This window comes from Chaetodon trifascialis, chromosome 8 (genome assembly GCF_039877785.1).
Source record: "Chaetodon trifascialis isolate fChaTrf1 chromosome 8, fChaTrf1.hap1, whole genome shotgun sequence".
Lineage (NCBI taxonomy): Eukaryota > Metazoa > Chordata > Actinopteri > Chaetodontiformes > Chaetodontidae > Chaetodon > Chaetodon trifascialis.
Window position 1 is genome coordinate 10,681,188 of NC_092063.1, and position 23,102 is coordinate 10,704,289.

A 23,102-nucleotide genomic window follows, 5' to 3' on the forward strand; every position below is an offset into this window, starting at 1 on the left:
CAGTTTTGAGTTACCTAATCTTAAATCTCTGGAGTAACAACCCTTAACCCGCATTGCAAAATTTGTGGATACCACACCTAACTTCACGGGAACCGAACACTTTTTCCTCCGTTTTTTTTTTTTTTTTGTAGATGTTGTGTTGAATCTTTTAGAGTGATCTTTCACTCGGTTCTAATATTTGAAAATGAAAAGTGAGAATCAAATCAAGTCAGTGCAGAGCAGAGCAGTGGTGTACAGCGGTACACAATAGGCCTGTAATACTATAACCGGCCTATCATAATGATGAAGTAGAAGACAGAAGATTTGAAATAACTCCTGCATTCAGAGATTCCCCAGAACTTTTTCTGATTCCTCCCATGATTTCTAACATAATTAATTGTTAACTTTGGTCCCATAAACCACAGTCAAGGTCATTTATTTATTCATACAGCCCAAAATTACAAATTTGCCTCAAAGGGCTTCAGAGTCTGTGCAACGTGTGACAGCCCCGACTCTTACACCCTTGATTTGCATAAGAAAAAACCCTTTCACGGGATTTTTTCTGACCTGCTCTCAGAGGAAGAGTCATGACAGTAGATGTATATTTTTGAAGAGATTCGCCCTCGTGCTGTTTGTTCGCAGCTTTTTGAATGTAGATTCTGCTGCGTGTCCTCGGCTCTTTAAGCGCTCCTGACACTGACCTGACGTGATCGCCATAGCAGTGTATGACAAACACACACACACAGACAGTGCCTTTCCTCTCCTGTATGCGCAGGCGCTCGAGCAGACTCCTTGACTGAGGTACAGTACGACTTCAGACCTTTGTCGCCATAGAAACACCTGTGCTGTTCGGCTGTCGCCACAGGGTCGCTCGTGCTGCCTGCCACCGGCTGATATCACGTTATAGGCGACCAGTTATCACTTCTAAATGAAAGCTGGGCAGCAGATGCCTGACTGTTAATTGGTGGCTTGAAGTCATTGGGCACAGACTTATTAAGCACACAGTCCAAACAGCAGTTAATAACATCTCATTCAGTTCCATTTTGCTTAGAAAGCGAGCGATCCTGCCTGTAAATCATTTATTCCAGTGGCATCCCAGATAAGCTCGGTCTGCCTGTCTCTCGGCTGGTGAGAGCGGTCTGCAGGCCTCTTTCGGTCAGAAACTTCACAAAGTGCCAATGAAAAGAACATGATAAGAAAAAGGTATACTGACCTGATGAAATTGCACTATGCTGCACTGCGCAAACATGTTTTTGTACATGGACATTTTATATACACAAATTTTGAAGTGAAAGGACTTTTTGTTTTTCGTGGGGGTGGGAGGGATGTCGTCACTGCCCGATGGAATAAATGGGGTGTCAGGGATAGGGGTTCCGTGCCTCTGGGGTCCCCCATTCTTAGCAGGTGATCTTGACAGTTAATGTCTTGCTCTCTGTGTCAGATTTATTGTACTAAACATAGTGGTGCTGGCCATTTTAGATGAGTGGTACTGGGATGTTCAGTGTGGTACTTAGGTAGTCACTTTGCCTTTCCTTGGAGGAGTGCCAAGGGCCGAAAGCAGCACTGCCTTGTCTCAGTGATGGGAAAACATCAGTCTCAGTCAGTGGCTACCACGTTATGGTCTTGATAACAGATGCTTTTACAGTGTTTTATTGCCAGGTTTTATTTTTTTCACAATACTCACACACTTTTCTATCCATAGAGCTCATCTTCGTGCTTTGTTTACTTAAAGGTCTGGTGTGTAGGATTTGAATAAAAACCTTTGTGTTTTGGTTGCCTTAGAATGAGCGCTGTATCTACAGATTGGGTGGCCATGTTTCTACAGTAGCCCAGAAAGGACTAACTGGCTCCAAAGAGCTCCTTTCAGATTTTTAGCAGCCACCATAGGTTTTCCTACATGTTTGAAAAGGGAGGGTGAGGTGAGGTGCGTTCACCGCCTGATGTCCCTAAATCCTACACGCTGGTCCTTTAACTAAAAACAGGTTCTTGCTTTTTTTTTTTACATTTTACTGAGCTAAGGTAGTAACTGTGTAGATACTGTTATTAGTGCTGGATACCACTTTTAGTGTCAAATTGATGTTGATGGAGTGTCAAATGCAACCCATCAGGTCTCTGTCCATCCTCAGCGTAAGCACTGTACACCAGCAGGCTTAGAGGCCGATGCTTTTGCTAGTAGCAAAAGTTAGCACGTGTTAAGCTAACAGGCGCCTGCGTTCGCCGGCACCAAACTGGTGCTGGACGAGTTTTATCAGTGAGACCTCCGCTCAGTGATGTGGGCCATTATGACCAGAGAGAACTGGGTACAAAGTTGCTCTTGCACACAGATCTTGAGCATGAGAACTTTATTGGTGAATTTTTTGCAAAAATAGATCAACTATTTCAACTTTCACCCAGAAAATGAGAGATGGAGATTGAAGTTGACTGTTTCATGGGTGCGCAGGGAAGATTTACGGCCGATGGAAAGCAGACACAAGACACGCAGTGACGATATAGATGGATTTGCAGTTTCAGGGCTTTCTTGTACATATGCAACATAAAGAGAACCGTGAGGCTTTTTTTCATATATTGTTGTTGTTTTCTTTGTTGTATCTTGTTATATGAAAAGTAAACTTTTTTACAGTATAGTTGCTCAGAATATTTTCTTTCTTTTTTAAAAAAAAAAAGTTGATTGAGAAGCTATAGTGAACATAACACGTAAAGATTCAATGTATATTGTAGCTTAGAGGCAAAGGGGAGAAAAACAAAACATGTTGAATGTAAAACCTACAAAAATAAAAGTCATTTTTTTGTTGTTATTTTTGCTGGCTAGTTTGTACTGCCTGTAGTGAACCTGTAGCATGTCCTGATTTTGGTATCCAAATCTTTTAACACCCACATACAGCTGTCGCCACACTGCTAAGTCATATCAGATAACACAACCATGCAGTATTGCTTTACTATCTTACTTTGTGCAATGAGACGCTTTATAATGGAACAAGAACTAACTTGAGCTCTTGATGACATCTGGGCTACTTGCTCACACTGTTGCTGTTCGTCTTTTGTCTTTCTCCCTGCCAAATAGTCATTTTTCTGAATATGCGTGGTTATCGTTGTCGTGGATGTTGTTTGTGGCTGTGACGTTAACTTGTTTTTCGGCAGGATAACCTTCGACCTTTTGGTCACAATGAAAATTTGAACCTTGTGGGAGCCTTTATCCTGCCCTGCACATTCCAACAGACAGCATGCTTTTAGTGTCTTCCACTTGTTTCCTAATAGACATATCCTTCCCATTTCCTTTTCACTACAGTGATTCTTTTCTGATCACATCGTCCTTTTCCATTTCCTGTTCTACCCTGTGCTATCCAGCTTTACTGTGGTCCCACCCAAGCCTTTACCCAGTATATTAAGCTAAACTAAACCCTTGAAATGTGCATAAAAAAAGCCTTCTTTATTTTTTCCACGTCAAAATTTACGTGCTGCTTTTCTTGAATGTCAGTTTTCATTTGTGTGTAAACCAGCAGCAGCAAAGCCAATAGATCTCCTTCCAAATCAAATGTAATGTAATGCATTGCAATGGCAGCTCCACTCAGTTCTCTGCTTCTTCTACTGTGGCTCTTATTGTTTGTCCAGGCTTTTACCCTCCCGTCTGTCAGATCTCTCCTTTGATGACCATTTTTTTTCTCCTGTCATGTTTTTACTGAGCCTCACGCTGGCTGGTGTGAAAACTGACTATTGCTTCTTTTTTTCCTCATTGATTGATTGATTGATTGTCTGGTTGAATTTGAGGTTGTTCTGCATGTCTAGCATCGCTCTTTCTTTCCCTGTTCCTTTTTTTTTTTGTGCTAGGAGATACAACACTGAAGGGTTTTATGTGTTAGATTTTCCCTTTCAGTAACTGATAACTCAAGGCTGATGCAGTTTGCTTTCCTCTAAATGTAAAACACAGCTAAAAACATTTTGAAGGAAACGTGTCGTCAGCCTTGGGTCTTTACTGGAGGGCGAGATTTCTCCTATGTGTGGGCTCGGCCTCTGGTCTTCATCAGCAGTCCCACGCACATGGAGGAAGCACTTTCTGAGGAGTGGTGCGCTCAAGGAGTATTTGTGTGAATGTCAAGCCTATGACTAGTGCTTGAAAAGATGGATGACCATGTATGATGCTGATAATGTGATCTATGTGATGTAATGTGATGGAAAGAAAATAAACCTGAATGGAAGAAGTCAGATCAGATTCTGTCTAATCTTTTTTTTTTTTTTTTTTTTTTTTTTAGATGTAGGTGAATAAAAATCTCTGTGGATAAACGGCCGCCGGAGGTGTTTATAATGACAACTCTTCCAAATAAGGAAATGTGGCAATTTAAGATCAATAGACAAGATTCATTCCTTTGTGTCTACTTTCTTTGACTTGTCTATTCTGCCCCCTTGTGGACAGCAGGTGGTTATGACGAGCAGTCCCATCAAGCCTGAGATCGGCACAGGAAAACAAAAGGCACAGCACGCATTGTTCACTTCTTTACAGCAGCAATTTCAAAATTTATTGAGACTGATTGGTTTTTGCAAATAATAGTCAAGCTAATTCTTCCACTAAACATGAAGTTAGAAAGAGGCTTGGATGGCCGGCGGGCCAGCCCCAACATCAAAACAGGAGGCTCATGGTTGGCTGTAAAAATGTTTTGTGATCAGTACTATCAACCGAAAAATATCTGCACAAGAGCACTTCAATCTGCCCAAAACAAAACAGGTGTAAAAACAGGACAGCTTTTTTTGATTATTTAACACATTTTGTTACAAACACAGGTTTATGATAATCATCAATATAAAGTCAGTATCATATTGAACAATATTCCCAATGAAAATAAACAAACCTCAAGCTTCAAGTGTGACCTTTTACAAATTAAAGACCCTCTGAAACTTGAGAGAAAATAAATAATATATAATAGTAATATAAATTCATATATATGAAGGTATACACACATCACTCTTAGTAGAAGAACAAAATCTAAAGTAAAAAGCGCCAATTTTGAAATATAGTATAATATAGATATACCCATATCTATGGCTTCATGATTTGCACATGTGAATCAAGCTATACAGGCTAAAATGAGGATTGCAATTTGTACACGTCTAAGAATACCCATATTCATCTGCAATAGAGCAAACAGTTCCAGTTTTGCATCGTGTGGAATGAGACAGTTGTGTGCAGATGCCGAAGACGTCGCTTTGGTATGACAAAATGAGCACAGGCATGCAGTTAAGACCACAGAATCAGGGCACAAAAGGTCATCAACACACGGTGGGAAGGAGAATCTAGTCGCCCATCATGATTTGTCTCTTTGAAGTTTTATCCTCAAAAACATTTTGCACCTCTAATCTGATCAGTCGCATGTTAGCAATCTCTATCCATTGACACAAACACGCACTCATCTTCTCGGAAACAAACGCTCTCACAAGCACACAGGTGAAATGTCATTGAGGCACATATTGAGGGGTTGATGGCAGACGTTTTCCTGAAGTACAACCCAGTATGAGGAAGAAGACATACAGTACAGGTCGTGAGAAGAGCGCAGGGCCGGGGAGTCACACATACATCCAGATGTCTCTCAGTGGCCACAACAGCACCACAGGACAGAGATTTGTCACCGATCATGGGCTCCTTCCACACCCACAACTGACATTCATAAAAATCCTAACCCCATTGTCTTTCTTCTTTTTTTTTTTTCCTTTTTTTTGAACCCCAAAAATTACAACTATTTGATAAATGGGTCAAACAAAAACACAATAAATAATACAAATAAAATAAAGACAGTTGCCAGACATGAAGAAAGCGTCACAAATCGCATTGTACTGACAGTTCCTCAGCGGGGGTTAATGGGAAGTGCAGTCCATGGCACCTGTAGCAGAGAGGCCTGATGTGTGCAACCCGCACTGGCAACGAAATGTTTCCCAGAGTTACTGCTGCAGTGCTCACTTTCCCTTTATGTAAATGAACAAGAGCCGAGCCAGTAAAACACTGGCAGAGAAATACAGCATGTAGACGCGACACCACGAGCGTTTTGCCTGCATGCAGCATTTCTTTTTGATTGTGTGTCATGCGAGGCGTGAGACAGTAGAAACTAGGAAAAAAGAAAGAAAAAGAAAAATCAGCTTGGTTTCAAGATGCGGTCTTCTAAATCTAGCCGGTCCTTTCACACAGCCCTTCATATTCACAATAATACCATAACATGTGCACTTTTTTCAAACTGTGACAACTGTGACAGGTTCAAAAATAAAAACAACCCAACAACAAAACTGTTAACCACAACAATAAATCCAAAAGCACCTGCACACACAGACTGTGAAACAAAAGCACTTCATGTATACAAGGTACTAGATTGTTTTTGGTTCGATATTAATCAATTAGTGTACATTAGTGATGCAAAAGCGTGTGCTGAATATATGTTTCAATCAATATCTAACAGAGAAGTTTGACAGTGAAGTTGTTTTTCCCCTTGGTAAAAAAGCAAATACGACAGAAAAAGCGTAAACTGGCACAATAAAAGGTTGATAAAAGCCCCATGGCTTGCTGTCCACAACAAGGCAAAGTATAAAAGCTTTTTTCTTATACAAGATATAAAATATCAAAAAAAGAACACACAATAAAGCTTAGCATCCAGCACTTAATAATAATTAATAATAGTAACATCAACAACAGTAATCATAGTTCTGATAATCATAATAATAAGACAAGTCATCTGCCTCACTTGAATTGTCAATAACATGGAAATAATCTTAAGAAATCAATATAGACTTTTTTTTTTAGACACTGGACACTCAAACATTCTTGCTTACAAACACCCATCCTGTTCTACCCAACACACACAGAGCGTGAGGAGGGAATGACTTCTCAAAAATCAGGAATCCACACACAGGTTTTTCAATAAATAGCTGTTAAACAAAACAAATTAATATTACACTCTACGAATATCAAACTCAGAATTTTCAAGCACAATTTTGATCCTCTTCTTTTAACCTTACAAAGCCGGAGAAAACAGATCACCAAAAGAAAGATAAACCATGTGGAAAGAGTCTGCATATTCTGGAACGAGGAACTGGAATTACATGACTGACCGAGACAGAAACGGAAAAAAAAGGAAATTAAAAAAAAAAAACAGTTTTCAAACAAAGGCAGCTCCTCCTCAGGTGTGAGGTCCAGGTCCCATCATCACAACCTCCAGAGACAGCGAGAGAGACGGAAAGAGTTAATAGTGTAGGTCATGTGGATCCCTTGTGTGCTTGTGTTGATTTTCCAAAGGGGGAAGCAGAAAGTGATGTCCACTTTGTGTACAAAGAGGGTCAGAACTCTTACACACACTGTAAAAGTCTCTTTCAATCTCTCTCCGTCTCACACACACTCCACTCCCCTTTCAAAATCCCCCCCAAATCGTATGTACATTAGTCAAATCTCCAGTTTTTGTTGGAATGGATTGATAGAAACCGTGTGGTAAACTTAAGTGAAGAAAAGATTAAGGACCCCACTGAAAGGCGAAGGCTATATAAACAGCAATCTGCACAAAGATTCAGTGATTTCTATATCGTGATAACAGTCAAGAGGACATAAAGTATATCCTTAAAGGTAGGTGCGGTCACCGAGTTGTTTAGGTAAGTAAAGGTCAGATCAAAAATGTAAACCACGGGTTCAGGGCTTTGATAGGAGTCAGTTGTCATTAAAGTGCAAGTCTGTGGCAGTAGGACTCTGCATCAACAGTGTGCCATCGGGCTGCCCGGTCCTCTGACACACGTAGCTTTGCAATAGATTTAGCCTCTCCCTTCACTTGTAGAGAGACGCTTTCCCCCAGAAACAGTACAGCCGAGGTGGGACCAAGACACCCCCCCGCCCCCTGCCGCCCCCTCCCCCCCAATCCTGGCTATTTCCCTACACTGTCAGTGATCCTTGGTTTCCATGGTGATTGTGATGGCAAACACACAAAGTTGCAGCCTAGCATTGGCCATGTCCTTGGCAGCGTCCTCGTTGATTCCTGTTGTGACAGAGTAGAAAACTACTGGACTCTGGCCTGAACCCTCGAGAAAAAGTAACACAAAAACACTGCATCAGAAGTAAAGGAGGTAAGCAGAAAAAGCCTCGCACTCGAGCCACCTCTTGACCGCTCTTCTACTGTGGCAGTCAAGGTTGAGAATAGCCTAAGTGTGTGTGTGTGTGTGCGTGCGTGCGTGTGTGTGTGTGCATTTGAGTGTGTTGACTCATGATGGTTTTAGATCATTGTCGCGCGTCACCCTACAGCATTTCCATTCAAAGGAAGGCCTGCCCGCGGTGGGACGGATGGGTAAAGAGAGCAGAGGATTCTGCCAGAGAGATCGCAAGAGATCTTCAGAGATTGGTCGACGGGCCGCCGACGGGAGCCTGACGGATTCTAGGAGATCCAGGCGAAGTCCCTCTCGCTCCCGTTCTGCTGCTCCCCCTCCTGTGCCGAGGAGTCGCTCTCCTCCTTCTCATTGTCCAGCGCTCCGTGTGCCTCAGTGGTCATCCCTGAGTCCTTCCACTTCCCCCCTTCCTCCTCCCCTTCTCCCATCATCTCCCCGTCCCCTTCGACCATCATCTCCTCCTCCCCCTCTCCATCGCCGTCGCACTCCGCCTGGTCATCGTGGAATCGGTCGCCGGGATACAGCTCCTCCTCCGGAGAGATGTCCCCTCCCACCTCCCCGTTGTGGTCCAGCAGCGCGGCCATGCCCCGGCCCGAGCAGTCTGCGCAGACGCCGTGACGTCGCGAGCCGTGTTTGATTCCGACGCTGGCTGCCGACATGAAGACTCGGCTGCACACTTTGCACACATACTTTTTGTCTTTGCTGTGGACCTGTGGGACAAAAAACAAATGTCAATTCACCTGTTGGTTTAAGGTGTGATTTACTGCCCCCTGCTGGCGCTCATGCAGCTGCACTCACCAGCGTGTGCCTCTTCATGTGCTCCCTTCTGGTGAACTTCTTGCCACAGATTTCACAGGGGTAGGGCCTCTCACCGGTGTGGGAGCGCATGTGCCTCTTTAGGATGCACTGGTGCATAGCAGAGAAACTGCAGTAGGGGCACTTGAACTTTTTACGGATCACCGTGAAGTCATTCACTGCGGAGGCAGAAGGAGGGAGGGAGAGAGGGATGGTGGAGAGGAAAAAAAGGGGGGGGGGGGGGGTTAGTGTTGAATGAAGCTCGTTTAAATAAACCGAGACGTCACTTTTCAGTTATTACATTTAATTAGCGGCATGGTCTGGAAATGTACCATCAATTCCCATGGCCACCCCAATCCCAGTCAAAGCTACAGTTGCCCTGGCAACAGCTCTTCCTCCATACTAAAGCAATAAAGGCAAAGAGCTACTATAAACACGACACGACAGTCAGGCTGCCTTACAGTAGCTGCTCTAGAAGGTCTCCGCTATGGACAGCAAAAACACAGACAGAAAGACAAACACAGACGATGACAAGGAGGCTGAAGGTTGGGAAATAAAATCACACACACAGAAGGAGGCCTGGGCAAAAAATAAACAAATAAATAAATAAATACAAATAAAAAAACAACAACTAATGTTAATACCATGTCCCAATCTTGTGTAAGGGTCTGGTAAGCCAATTATCTCAAGGTCTAGACTTAAATGGTAAATAAGCCAGGTGAAGGGCATCCAAGTAAACAGATGCGTGTGTGTGTGTGTGTGTGTGTGTGTGTGTGTGTGTGTGTGTGTGTGTGTGTGTGTGTGAGAAACTTTACAGTCAAGGCATACAGTGTACGACCCTGAGAGATCAGGACTGGATTTATGAGCAGACAAGCACAGTACACACTACTGTACACATCTAGTGTTCATAAAGGAGGGAGGGTCACACACACGGTTCAGGGTTATAAGCTTTTGATACAATATAATTACCTCCATCTGCAAATCGACTTCTGCTCTGATTAGACACTCGACAGCACAAAAACATGCAAGTACACATCAACTGCACAACACATTTGAGCACGTTATTCACAGTTCTTTCAGAGCGGCGAGTTAAAATGCAAAGACAAAACGAAGGGATTTTGCGATGGTGTGAATACGCACCTGACACGCAGATTAAAAGGAGAAAAACTACAGAGAAGTTTTCACATTTTCCATCACAGTTTAATTACAGCGTAAAAACTACAAGCAGAATGTCATTCTGTTTAGAAAAGTACAGATCTGTGTACAGTACATGGGTTTCTGTTCAGTGAGAAAATTCATAACGTAGAATAAAGATCTTTCAACGTTTACTACAACACATGTTCGAAAAGTCAAAAATGCCACACAGCAGCTGTACAGCATTTCTCCTCAATGGTTGGCTCTGCAGAGTTCCTGATTAGTTCCTGACTTCTCTGAGCCTGCCAGTCTGTTTCAGCTGCTGGCTAGGACAGAGTGTGCTACCTGAGAAATGGGATTTTGCATTAGAAGGGATTTGGCATTTGGGAGTTCCCATATATATATACACATATATAACAGCAAGGGGACATATTCCCAGTAGACACCAGTTCTGCTTTTATTGAGCACATAGAAATTACAGTTCTATGTGTTGTGAGCCACTGTGGGATATTAGAGGGAAACACAGGTGGATGTCTTCCCTTTGGGTATAGTATTCACAGTATGGGTGTACACAATAAACCTTTATAACTGGGCTGTATCAAGAATCATCTTGGTTTATAGTTGCAGGGTTTGAAAATTTGGCAGAAATTGGTGTGAATTTACATTAGCGATGATTTCGAAGCCAGCGTTCGTTCCAATCTCCTGCAGCTCTGCTCTGGCTCCACACCACCCTCCACCATCTCCTTTATTCCTCTCCTGTATTTTCCCACTTGTCTCCCTTGATCCCCCATTTTCTACCTTGTGCTCACAACCACACCATTATCTGTCTGCAGCAGTGACATCACTACGCTCATCTGGTTTAAAGGGCATCTGCCCCTCTGTCCCCGCTTCCTCTTCACGCGAGGGGTCAGGGGTTAAGGAGGGCCGGAGCCGTGAAGGACCAATTACTGTCCACCTCCAGCCACACTCATCCTCTAGAAGACTTACAGATCTGGGACAGAGGAGATGGACAGAGAGAGAGAGAGAGAGAGAGAGAGAGAGAGAGAGAGAGAGAGAGAGAGAGAGAGAGAGAGAGAGAGAGAGAAATGACACCACCCAACCCCCATCTGAGCTGTAACTGGTCTATTGTTTTAGCTGGCTTTGTCTCGTTCGGCACATCCCCTCCATCTGCACTGATCTGACAGCACTGACTGAAGGTAATCATGTCAGACACATGACTGAGGACAAGCTTCTACGTGTCCAGTGGAGGTGGATCTGTGATTGAATTACTTTGTTTATCTTTAATCTCTGATTTGCGGTTGAAAGAAGAGTAACCACAATGCTTTTATACATATTCCAAGTTTTGTGCTAATTTTTCATATCTGTTGAGGTACACCACCACCGGCAGCAGAAATAACCTGATATGGGTGTCAAATCTGCTCTCATGCTGCAATTCTACAAAGTTCCTGCAGGTGGTGTGGTTGTGTGTGCTGTGGGCCACAGTGAAGCCTGGGAGATACAAACTGTGTCTGAGTGTCTTTGTGCCCATAATGCAGGGGTGGACACAAAGATAAAGATCTCTCTGCCTAAAAAGGAGAGAAGAGTTTAGTCAGACTGGTGACTGGCGACAGAAAACCAGACAAGTGGTTTAGGTCTGGGAGGCGTAAAGCCGCACCCCTGTCTCTCCACCCGGCACTGCAACGGACAGTAGTTCACCTGCTCATGGGTACGATCAGTGCACACACAAACTATTTACAAACCTAAAGACCATTTAAAAAAGTGAACAGCTTTGCATAGCACTTTTGCATTGACGTGTAAGCTGTCAATTCATGTGAGATCACCTGTTTAAAAATTATGGAATTACATGAAATTTAACAAGTTGTAAAAAAAAAAAAAAAAAAATGTCTCTAGGTATTTATAATGTCAACAGACATTTGATTTTAAAAGGAGCTCTTCCCTTCTCAGTGCAATGACACCACGGAGCATTTTTGGCATGTACGTACAGCACATGTAAGGATACGCTGCTAATTAATGGGTATGAGTGTGTGTACGTAAGCCTGAATCCTCCAGTTCCAGTCTCAATTTTCCACATTGATACTGAGATTATGATTCTCGACTTTCATCTCTTGAGAAAGCCGCCACAGTGAATCTATAACCCCACCCTGAGACATTTCCATCCCAGCGCCGCCTCCCAGTACAGCTCCTGGCATTGACCCCATCTGGCAGCACACTTTGACATGTGTCGCCAGGTTTTTCTGGGTGCTAAAAGCCTTGGCACAGGCAGGGCAGGTGTACCCTCTCTCTTTGGAGTGCACAGAGGACAGGTGCCTGTGCAGGTCTGTGCGGTCTCTGAAGTGTTTCAGACAGTACACACATTGCATTAACTTCTTCTTGAAGTGGATGGTCTTTTCATGTCGGTCTGCGTTGGATTTGAGGGTGAAGCTGGCGGGGCACTGGGAGCAGAGGTAGCGTGCCGGCGCTGGCTCGGCCACTGCAGGGCGGTAGAGAGACTGGTGGAAGTGGAGAGGCTGGGACTGGGGCTGGGTAGGTTGCTGGTGCGGACCCTGCATGCTTGGCCAGTCCAGGGACAAGGCCATCAGAGACAGGGTGTGGCGGTACTCGTGTTCCCTGAGATGCTCCAGGCTGCTGAACAGCCGTTTGCACAGGGAGCAGGCAAACCCCTGTGAGGGCCAGGCACTGGGCTCTGGCAGGAATCTTTTCACTGACCCAACCTCTTCTCCCAGTACCCTCAGCCCTTTAGTCCCTCTGCCAGCCACGGACCCTGACGCAGGCACAGTCAATCCACCAGCACAGCCCTCCTCGCCCATCTGATCCCTCTCGACAGGAGACTGGTCACCTTCCAAGGCCGAGATAGCGAGAAGGAGAGTGAGAGTGAAAGTGAGAGAAATAGATAAGGCACAAAAGGTACTCTCTTTTAAGTTATCTGGACATGACGGCTTTAAAAGCCTCAACCATACCTGTGCTGTATTCTTTCATGTCTTCTTTGTCTTTTACACCTTCCTGTAAGCACAAAACATCCCGTTATGGCACACACACACACGTTTATACGGTCTGTATGGAATGTTGTCTGGGCATGCAGGAGGCAGGCAGGTGAGACAAGCTGTGAAGACAACCTTTTTTTCACACGTATGAGAAACACAGAGAAACAAAGGCATGAAAACAGGAAAGTAAAAAAAAAAAAGAAGAAGAAGAGAAACAACAGATCAGGATGATTTGAAAACATGGATAAATTGTTAAAGATTAGCAAGCGAACACAGAAAACGTCTTGTAAATAGCTGACAGTTCCTGGATGCTACAGCTGCCCTATGAGACACAGAATGAGCAGTTAGGTTGATCTACAGTCTTCATAATGTCATCCGCCTGATATTACATACATACACTAAACCACCCCTTGGATGTTAGCATGGTGCACCCGTACTCTCTCTTTTCTCTCATCTACACCCCTTGTAAACTACACCTGGTATTAACGTGTGTCTTGGACAGCTCTAAGTACAGGTGTGAATGCACCCAATGGGGACACGTTGAGATCCGATCACTCAGACCACATTCGGAGGAGGTCTGGGCCACACGTGTCCTGGGCCACGTTGAAGGGCCACCTACTCAACTGACCTCCTCTGCGTGAGTGCACACGAAACGGGCTGTCTGACTAAGCAGCAGATGTTTGTCTGTCTGTTTCGACTGATTTCACAACTGAACTAGTAACTGAAATATTCCCAGACTCCTTTTAGAAATCACACAATTTTCAGATTTGTTGAGTGAGGACAAATTTAACAAACTTAGCAAAACGGCTACAGCAAATTCTTAATCATTCATGCCTTCTTGTAAATTCGGCATTAAGTTGTCAGCTTGTCCTGGCATCAGCTACTGTTACCATTTATGCAAAATTTATAAAAGAAGACAACGTTTTATTGACTTAAGCACTAAAACATTCAACAGTAACCAATATAGTCTCCTTCTTTGTCACCCATGGAGAAGGTCAGACCCAGACTCCATTAAAAAATCCTGCAATTTTGTTAATTGTTAAGTTAGGAGCAACTTTATAATCTTTGTGAAATGTTGTCTATGACAAATTTGTAACTATTTTTGCCTTCTTTTAATTCTACGACTGTTATACATGGAGTTCTTTCTTTGTGTAAAAAAACATTGCATCTGTTTGTTGCAGTATGATAATTACGGAAGTTGGGCTACTGCGTGATGAAAAACAACAACGCATTTGGATTTTGCAAAAGGAAATGATGTACGTGTTCACTTGCATTTCGCTCGAGATACATGTGGAGATGCATCGTAATGCCGGGTGTGAACTGACGTACTTAGAGCTGTCCACTTCTGATCGGATCACCCAACACGCATGTTAATGCCAGGTGTAAACAGCCTCTTTCAGCTCCATCTACTCCATGCTCCAGCCATTCCTTCACCCCCACCCATTTCCTCGGCCCTTACACTCTACCTCCTCCTCCTCCTCCTCCTCCTCCTCCTCCTCCTGTCTAAGAACAGAACACCATGCACTGGGCAAACAGATGGCTTGTCCGCAGAGATAGGGAGGCTTGTTGGGAGGCAGGTCCACTAAAATCAAATGCTGCTCCTAAATGCTCACCAGAATACACACACGGACTGGCACAAAACTCACATCCACACATGCTCATACTGCCATGCTCACACACACGCCCACACTCACACACACACACACACACCAAACAGAACAAACAATTTCCTGGGCTGTGAGAGCAAACCTCTCATTGTCTACTTGTATTGATTCTACTCAGTCTCATCTCACTACCTTGCCCGTTATCTGCCATCTCTAAGCACACGCTGCCATTGTGACTAGATGTGTCATCTCTAATGTAACCATTATAAACTACATTACCGCTAATGCTGAGCAAAGACTCTTGACATGATGGCGAAATCGGGTCTAGCTTTATTAAAAAAGATTATGTGAAAAGGGAGACAAGAGTGAGGATCTGGAAATCTGAAAGGAAGAGAAGGCAAAGAGAGCATACAGAAAAGAAAAACAAACAAAAGAAACAGCATTTCTTCTCCGATGTGGGAGGAAATATGCCAGATTCCACACAGAGAATGAGATACAGAGAGGGGTTGAGAGATGTGCTTGTGTGTAAAAAAGACTTTCCAATGATGAAAAATAACCCCATTAACCTCCACTTCTCCTCATAAAAACCCACAGCCCCACCCTCCCACCGCGACACCGGCCACTTTCTATTCTCCATCACCTCAACCCCCTCAGTGTGTTTGCAGGAGCAGGGTGAAGCTGCCCCCTGGATGCTTATCTCCACTCACTCTTACAAACTTTTATCTGACTGGAGGAGCGCTACCCAGAGAACAGCCTCTGCCCTGGAGATGAGCCAGGCTCTGTGTGCTTACCTCAGGCAGGGTGGAGGGCTCCGGGCCCTCGGGGGCCTCTTCCACTTCCATGTCCAACCCTTCTGAGCGCAGCGGGGCTGCCCCAGCCCGCAGACCGGGGGACTCCAGGGGCCGAGGCTCAGAGGGGTGCAGTGGCGTGGGTGGAGTGGGTGGGCAGTATGCTGATGTTGATGAGGGCGGTAGTGGTGGTGATGGTGGAAGATGAGGAGGAAGAAGAGGAAGAAGAGGAGGAGGAAGAGGAGGAGGAGAGGAGCCAGCCCCCTGTTTGTTATGAATAGTGGCCCCCGTGGCCCCTGGCCGGAGCGTGCTGCAGCAGTTGTTGGAGCGGAGCCCTGAGGAGCACAGGAAACGAGTCTCACCCACCCACTCACGTACAACTGCAACTCTGCTAGCAGCTGGCCACCAGAACACAACGGGAGAGAGTGGGCAGGGGGGCACACAGAGGCTGCCAGTGCTACACTATCAAACACTATGGAGAGGGGGAGGAAGAAAAACTCTGAAGTTTCACTTTCCACCAGCCGAGGGGAAAGGGTTAGGGCTTCTCTTCTCTCTTTCTCTCTCTTTTTCTTTCGCTCCTCTGCTCTCCTTCTCCTTCCACCCACATGCGTGCGCAGAGGATGGCAGCGTGTGTGTGTTTTGTGCGAGAGTGTGCATGTGCTGTGTGAGTGAGTAAAATGCATATATGGAGAGGGCTTGAAGATCCTGTGTAGCGTGGAGGGAGATTGTTTTGGAGAGGAGCCATCTTGCAGCTCAAGTGAAGACTTTTTGTACACGCAGGGTAAAGGACGACTCCATCGACCATGTAAGATGTTTACCAGCAACAAGTTACGGCAAATTTCTTACCAAGCTTTTCACTCTCCATAACTATTCATACACAAGCTTTTTTCGGCTGTATTAATATCACTATTTTCTGGTACTTAAGAGAGCATCTCTGCTCTTACAGTGCATATGAATCAACGTTTAAAGTGCAGGTTGTTCTGCAGAGTGTGTGCATACGGGTATGTGTGAGCGTAGGCAGCGTTTTGGGGAATGTCTCCGGAGCTATGCAGTGGGTTAGCCATTCATTGCCCTCCTCTGCACAATGGACAGAATCACACAACCATGAGGCTCGACCGTGGATGGATTCCTGGAATGTTAAACTACCGCGCCCGACACTCCCCACTCCCACTTACTGAGAACACACACAAATGCTTCACTCCCAATCCCCCCCCCCCCCCCCCCCCCCCCACCACCACCACCACCACCACACACCCCCGGCAGTGACGGGAGGAACAACACCGAGAGGGGAAATGGAGACAGAGAGTAAAGGGATGAGCTGCAGGTGAGAGGGAGCAGCTCATTAACAAATGGTGCTCAGGACACATCTTTGGCAAGAACTATGGTGGAATAACTACATTGACGGGCTTAAACAGCCTCGTTTCAAGCCTCTTGACGAAGTTCAACATGCGACTGTAATTTTTGCAATCTTGTCTCACTGAGTTTAATATTGCAGTTGTGTCTGGCAGGCTGTAAAGAATACAAATAACAGCAGGCTGACTCACTGCAAAGCGACAAGAGTAAATGAAATAGAAAGAAGAAATATACATGAAGGTAGAGTAACTGAATTACTTAAATGCAGAGTCGCCATAGAGGAAGTAAAGCGCAACCCGCTCCCTCTCCTCCACCTGCCACCAAAGTGGGGTCAAGACCTGTTAGGTATTATTGCTGTAAGGTGATTGAGCAGCTGCCAACAACTAATCAACTAAAACTTGGTAAGTCTGTTAGGAAGAAAGAGCCAGATAGGATTGGAGTTCTTCATGACTCCATGGCGAAAACGCTAAAAAACAACAACGCTAAAACAATAACCCGTGGACAGTTTTAATTTCCTTTTATTCCTTTGAAAAACGTGATGGAAGAGATTTATATGTAAAGTGGATTAGGTGACCTTTAATGGAAAATCCCAGTGCCGGATTGAAGGTTATTACCATCTCCTGTATCGATAACCCCCCTTACTGCTCTTCCCTTCTTCTTGCATTTAAAAAGGGGGGCAGAGGGTACGACGCTGCCATATGGGATCCACGTTTTAAATCTCAAAAGTCTCTTGCGGCAGATTGACGAAATGCGTGTCACAATCATAAACAAAAATCATCAAACCTCCGGAGAGTAGCTACAGTACAGGGTGAGTCAATTTTCAAAAGTACATGTGAAGTGATGAGAGCAGGCAGTGGAGAGAAAAGTTCAATAATGTCAGTATGATCCCTGTAGTTAATTGGATGTTCTTTACAGCCTGTACGCGGTGGCAGTGTGGACAGGTGCGCAGGGATGGTCCGGCAAAATCCATTGTCTGGCATTGATTGTCTGACGCACAAAGGGGTAGTGGGGCCAAATCCCAATGATCTTAATTGGATTCAGGAGGCTGATTGACATACAGACTGGTTCCACTGTATTTTGGCATTCCACATGCTAGGAGGATGTAGTCCGTGACCCATGCAAAGGATAGCAAGGAGAGAGAGCCGCGCATTTAAATCCCAAGCCCTGTCAACAGGGTGGGGGTCAGTTTGAATTACTGAACGTAAAGAGAGAGAGGTATTCATTGGTTAAACTGTAACATTGATTCTCAGTTTGGGCTGATTTTGGATGTATGAATCTTTAGGGGAAACATGTTTTATTAAACAGTCAATTATACAGAAAAGAGAGGAGGAGAGAAAGGGGGAGAGGGAGGGGGAGACAGACGCTCCAAGTCAAGGCCTTTTGCTGATACTCTGTGGTCTCTCTTGAATTGGGCCAGGTGACCTTGCTCTACCTCCTCTCCGCTTAGATCAATACTTTCCCAGGATTTTAAACCAGCATACTTTGATGCTCCACAGCTAAAGTAAAAGAGGGGGAAAGAGACAGCAGTGAGACAAATAAGGAGGAGCTGCAGGAGCCGGCCAGAAGGGGAGGGAGAGTGTGAGGGATGAGTGTTAAGGAGGGGTGAAGGAGAAATAGATGGAGGGAAGGAGGGAGGGATGGATGGCGTGAGGGGGAGTACAGGAGGGAAAAAGGACAGGAAGGATGTTAAGCAGGGGTGAAGGAGAAGCAGGGAGGAGAACAGGGGGAGGGGGAATAGGGCTGAATGGAGAGAGGGAGGGAGCAGCGATCTGTCAAAGCGTGCAGACTTATCCTCCGCCCAGTAATCTGAGGTACAGTGTTTGTTTATTTTCTGTCCTCATTTAGACACAGGGACAGACCCGGGGAGGGAGGGGAGGTTGTTGGCCATCTCGACAAGCCCATTTCCCTCACCCCTATTGTGTAGGGAATTCAAAATAGGGTTTGGCTAACCAAAAACCTCCCTGAGGTTTCTTCGGTGACAACTGAAATATAGCTATAAGACTCATTCAACATGTGTTTTTTTCTATGCTGGGAGCAAATGATTAACACTCAGTGAATTCTCTAAATTTCCTATTCATGTAGTCAAGGTTGGGTGTATCTGTAAAGTGTGAGTGTGTATCAAAAAGCCTCTTCTTCTCTTTTCTGGAGCTTGTGAGGCTGTCTATCTGTGCTGTGACAGCATCTGAATCTCCTCTTTAAGCCAACAGAAACATCTCAATCCCACACACTTAACACTTGCACAAAAGGGGTGATGTGATGTGACGTGCGTTTGCGAGCGCGAATGTGCAACTGCGAACGTGTGTTTTGGTCTATTCAGTCTCGGCCCGGTCTTTTATTTTGTAGGTGAGTGGGGCTCAACTCAAAAGGCACGTCTACACTCGGAGTTGTACCCTTCCTTTGCCTTTCTTTCGCTCACAAAGACAGGCAGAACCAGGGACAAAAGATCCAATTACTAGCCAGTAAAAGCAAAGAAACACAAACACACAAGTTGCACACACACACACACACAAAAATGTGCCCACGCGGACACGGACTCAAGCAAATATACGCTCACGCTGGCACACACAGAGACACACACATCTAGACACGCTGACAGTTTAACACCCTCACTGAAGGCACAAAAACTGACTGAACGCAGAAAAAAATCTCTCGGTAATGTGGGCAAATTAAGCACAAATAAGGAAGTTTAATATTGATATGATTAGAAGATGGTTTATTTGAAAGGAGGTAAGAGGCGTAAATGGAAGTTTAGCTGATATAAGAGTTATTTTACTACTTATGCGGAGCGGGGGACGGTTGTTGAAGGTTTAACGCACATAAGCATAAAACTATTGACATATATAGGTTGTGCACTCATGCATAATCACAAAAACCTGAAATCTGATGGCAAACACTTGAAGCTTGCCTTTCTATGGTTTGTTGCATTTTATCTCAAGTGACCTCACATTTCTCTTGAGACATTTAACTGGCTTTCTTCAGGGAGACAATTTTAAAAATACTACTTATTTTGAGGCTGCTTTTAAAAGGATGCAGAGGTGTGTGCCGTCGTGGAGTAGAGCAAATTGCTTCATCATTTGGTGCTGAAATACAGTAAGTAAATAATATGTGAACAGTTGCTGCAGTTCTGTTGTGTTATTTTGCTGCTGTGAAATACAGCCGCAGACCCACTGATACGCACAAAGAAACTGTCACATAAAACCAAACAAATTTTCTCACGACAGCGCAAGCGATCCCAGCAAAATGTTCTCTCACTGAGTCACCGCTGACTAGTCATCGCTGGCAGTGCCACACAAACCCTTTACACACTCAAGTGGCACCGCAGACACACACACTCATGCATGCATTCAGAGTTATCCAAATACAGTGGCTGATGAGGGAAAATACTCTGCAGAGGAAGAGGATACTCATGTCAAAAGCGGTCAAGCCTGTATGTTTTATGTCTCGCAGGTGACCACATGAGCAGGTACTCAAAAATAGTGGAGTCCATGCAGTTTGTGTGTATACCTGAGTTGTAAGTTATAATGAGGCATGTGGCCGGCTGGGTGTGTGCGTGTAACGATCAGTGTGAGTACAGTGTTAGTAAATAGTCACTTACAAGACAGGGAGTGTCCTCCTTTGGGCAGGTACTCATACAGCAAGGGGTTATCATCTCCCATCATCTCAGCCCGCAACGACAGCAGGCTGTTCTTACTCATCAGCGCCGCCTTCAGATTGGCTACAGATGAGATTGTTCCGCCCACGGCTCCTCCCCCAGCCTCCTCCGATTCGCTGGGACCCAGGTAGCTGGGCTCTGTGGTGAGAGCCTCTTCCTGTTTGAGGAAGAAGTCGAGGCGTTCCCCGCGGCTGTCTGAGCTGTTGGGTTCGGTCACGTCTGCCCCTGAATGGAGATGAAGTAACAGAGGATGGGTTAGGCCCCTCTGTCCATCTGCAGCCATAACTGACTAGCATTACAATGTTTTTTTCTTTAAATACGACAACAACTAAAGCAGGGAAATTCAAGTAGGTGGTCAGGGACAATGCCTCAAAACATTCCACACAGCACTGTTTTAGCTTAATTTGAGGGATTACATGCTTCTCTCTAGGCTGAAAATCCTGCCACTCTTGGATTTGTGAAACCCTTTCAAAGGAGATAAAGGGGGGGGGGGGGGGGGGGTCAAACTAAAAATCCCTAACATTGAACAGTTGTTGTTTTGTCAATTTAAAGATTTCACCCGACAGTGATAGCAGCTCGAGTGAAAACACAAAAAAACACACTGTATTAAAACAATTCTTCCTCTCAGCCGAGTCATCGCTTACACCCGGTGTTTTCGGTTGCAACTACCAACACGTCACCGCTCTGAATCATCTCTCTCTCTCCTCAACTCCCTAACACACCTCATCATCACCAGTCAACAAAAATACAGGGAGATCATAAGGAGACAGCAAGAGAGAGAACGGCAGAAAGGCAGACGCGGTGTGTGTGCGTGCATGTGTGTGCGTTATGTCTGCATGAGTGTGTTTAGCCGTCAGTGTCGTTGAAAGCAGAGTGTGTAGAGAAACTGTCAGCAGCAGACATGTCGCTGGAGGTTCCACTGTAGATCTACAAGACTGTCAGACCACACTGCTGACGACAGCTCCGCTCAACGCAGACACACAGATACAAACACACACCCATGCAAATACGGACACAAAAACACACTTTCATTGCCTCCTAATTGACATTTAACTGATGACAGGTTGCTTTCTCCAACAAAGACTTAGACACAAATACACACCACGCACATCACCAGGCTTAGCGACTTTGAAAGAGTGGCTTGTCTACACCTAAAGCAAACACACGCAGACTTCTGCTAATGCAGACTTGTGAGGTGCCTTAAGGGGAGGGGGCTTGTGTGTGCATAATTACGTGTGATTGTTCTGGACAGAAACCTTCTGACATCCTAATATATAAGCCTACCGTTCCACAAAGCCCATGCAGTGACAGCTGAAATCACACTTAAAGCTAATGGGGAATAAACAAAGTGAAGACAAGAAACAGGGGTGACGCGGGGCGCGGGGGCGCGGAGAACACAAACGGGTGGAGGAGAAAGAAAGAGTGGAAAAATACAATGGAGGCAAGAGAACAAAACAGCCCTGTTGTCCATTTTAACTACAGTCAGGTAGTGCTAAGTGTTTCCTGTGCAGCCCAGTGCTCATCTGCTGCAGGGGGAGTCAAGGTGACAGAGACAGTAGTTTGCCTCCACGTCTGGAATACCGATGGGCATGCAGCCTCTTCGCAGCCTACTGGGTCAATGTTGACCACTCTGTCTCACACACACACACACACACACACACTGTCAGTCATTTTTCATGCTCAGTATAGATAAATGATCACAGATCAGATGGATGGATACACGCTCTGTATGCACGGTTGCACATACACGCATAGATCTGAAAGGTGTAGAGATGCGAGTAAGATATTAAGGATGGGGGGGGGGATGGGGCGCGACAGATAAGAGTGACATACATACGAAGTAATCAGCAGCCATCAAACTACTTGCAGACGCAGAGGAAAATATAAAAAGAGGAGATAAAGTAGGAGGAATGAAGAAAGAAGAGAGGAGGCATGGATAGAAAGAGAGAGAAAGAAAAAAAAAGAAGGCAGGGGAGTGTAGAAGCGGGGGTGTAGAGCTGTGGAGGAAGATACACACAAAACACACACGCACGCATCCACGCACACCCCGGCCCCTCCCGCGCGCACACACACACAAACACACACAAAGTTAATTAAGGAGGGGGTGTAGGGGTTGGCGCAAGGGGCATGAGGTGCAGGAATTCATTAGAGCTCTGCCCCCTCCTTCAGTGGGCAGCCCAGCAGCCACAGGAGTCAATCAATAACATAGATCTGCTGTGGGCCAACAACAAACACGCACACATGCACGAAGACACACACACATGTACACGTATATGGAGAAAGGAGGGGCAGACAAATGGAAGACGAGGAAGTGAAGGGGAGAGAGAGAAAAGAGGGTCACCTCTGACCCCCATCTCCCTCCACTCATCTGTCCATTGGACGAGTGAATGACCCCTGACCACTTTTTCCCAGCATCCCCTGGACACGTGCGTGTACAGATGGAACATGTCCGCCCTCCTCACAGTCATACAGTTACAATGCTTCAGTCACGCACTGCAGATTAAATGGCAGAGTTATGGAAAAGAGGCTGCATCACGATTTCCTCGCACATCACACTCAAAATTTATGAAAATGTGTGAAATTAATATCTGTGTTTTACACATTAGCAAAGGGCTCGCTGTGTCCTGCTGACACGCTCTGCCGGGCAACATACAGTATCCTACTTTCTGGGGATTTAACCATATTTCCAAGACTATCCATG

At 45.1% G+C, this 23,102-nt stretch overlaps 1 protein-coding gene across 4 annotated transcripts in view; it reads right to left on the reverse strand.

The window, feature by feature from the left end:
- Nucleotides 1-4,462: 4,462 nt before the first annotated feature.
- The window catches only part of zbtb46 (zinc finger and BTB domain containing 46), a 62,587-nt gene continuing 43,947 nt past the window's right edge, over nt 4,463-23,102 (reverse strand). For 2 of the 4 annotated variants that reach the window (XM_070968061.1, XM_070968062.1), the window contains exons 4-6: nt 20,345-20,626; nt 8,893-9,068; nt 4,463-8,804 (exon numbers count right to left, since the gene is read on the reverse strand). In XM_070968061.1, the coding sequence (XP_070824162.1) occupies nt 8,364-8,804; nt 8,893-9,068; nt 20,345-20,626 (899 nt within the window). In that variant the 3' untranslated portion in view covers nt 4,463-8,363. Of the gene's footprint in view, nt 8,805-8,892; nt 9,069-10,071; nt 12,860-12,980; nt 13,024-15,399; nt 15,732-20,344; nt 20,627-23,102 lie in introns of those variants that run through there. The other 2 variants (XM_070968059.1, XM_070968060.1) reach the window with 2 other exon arrangements.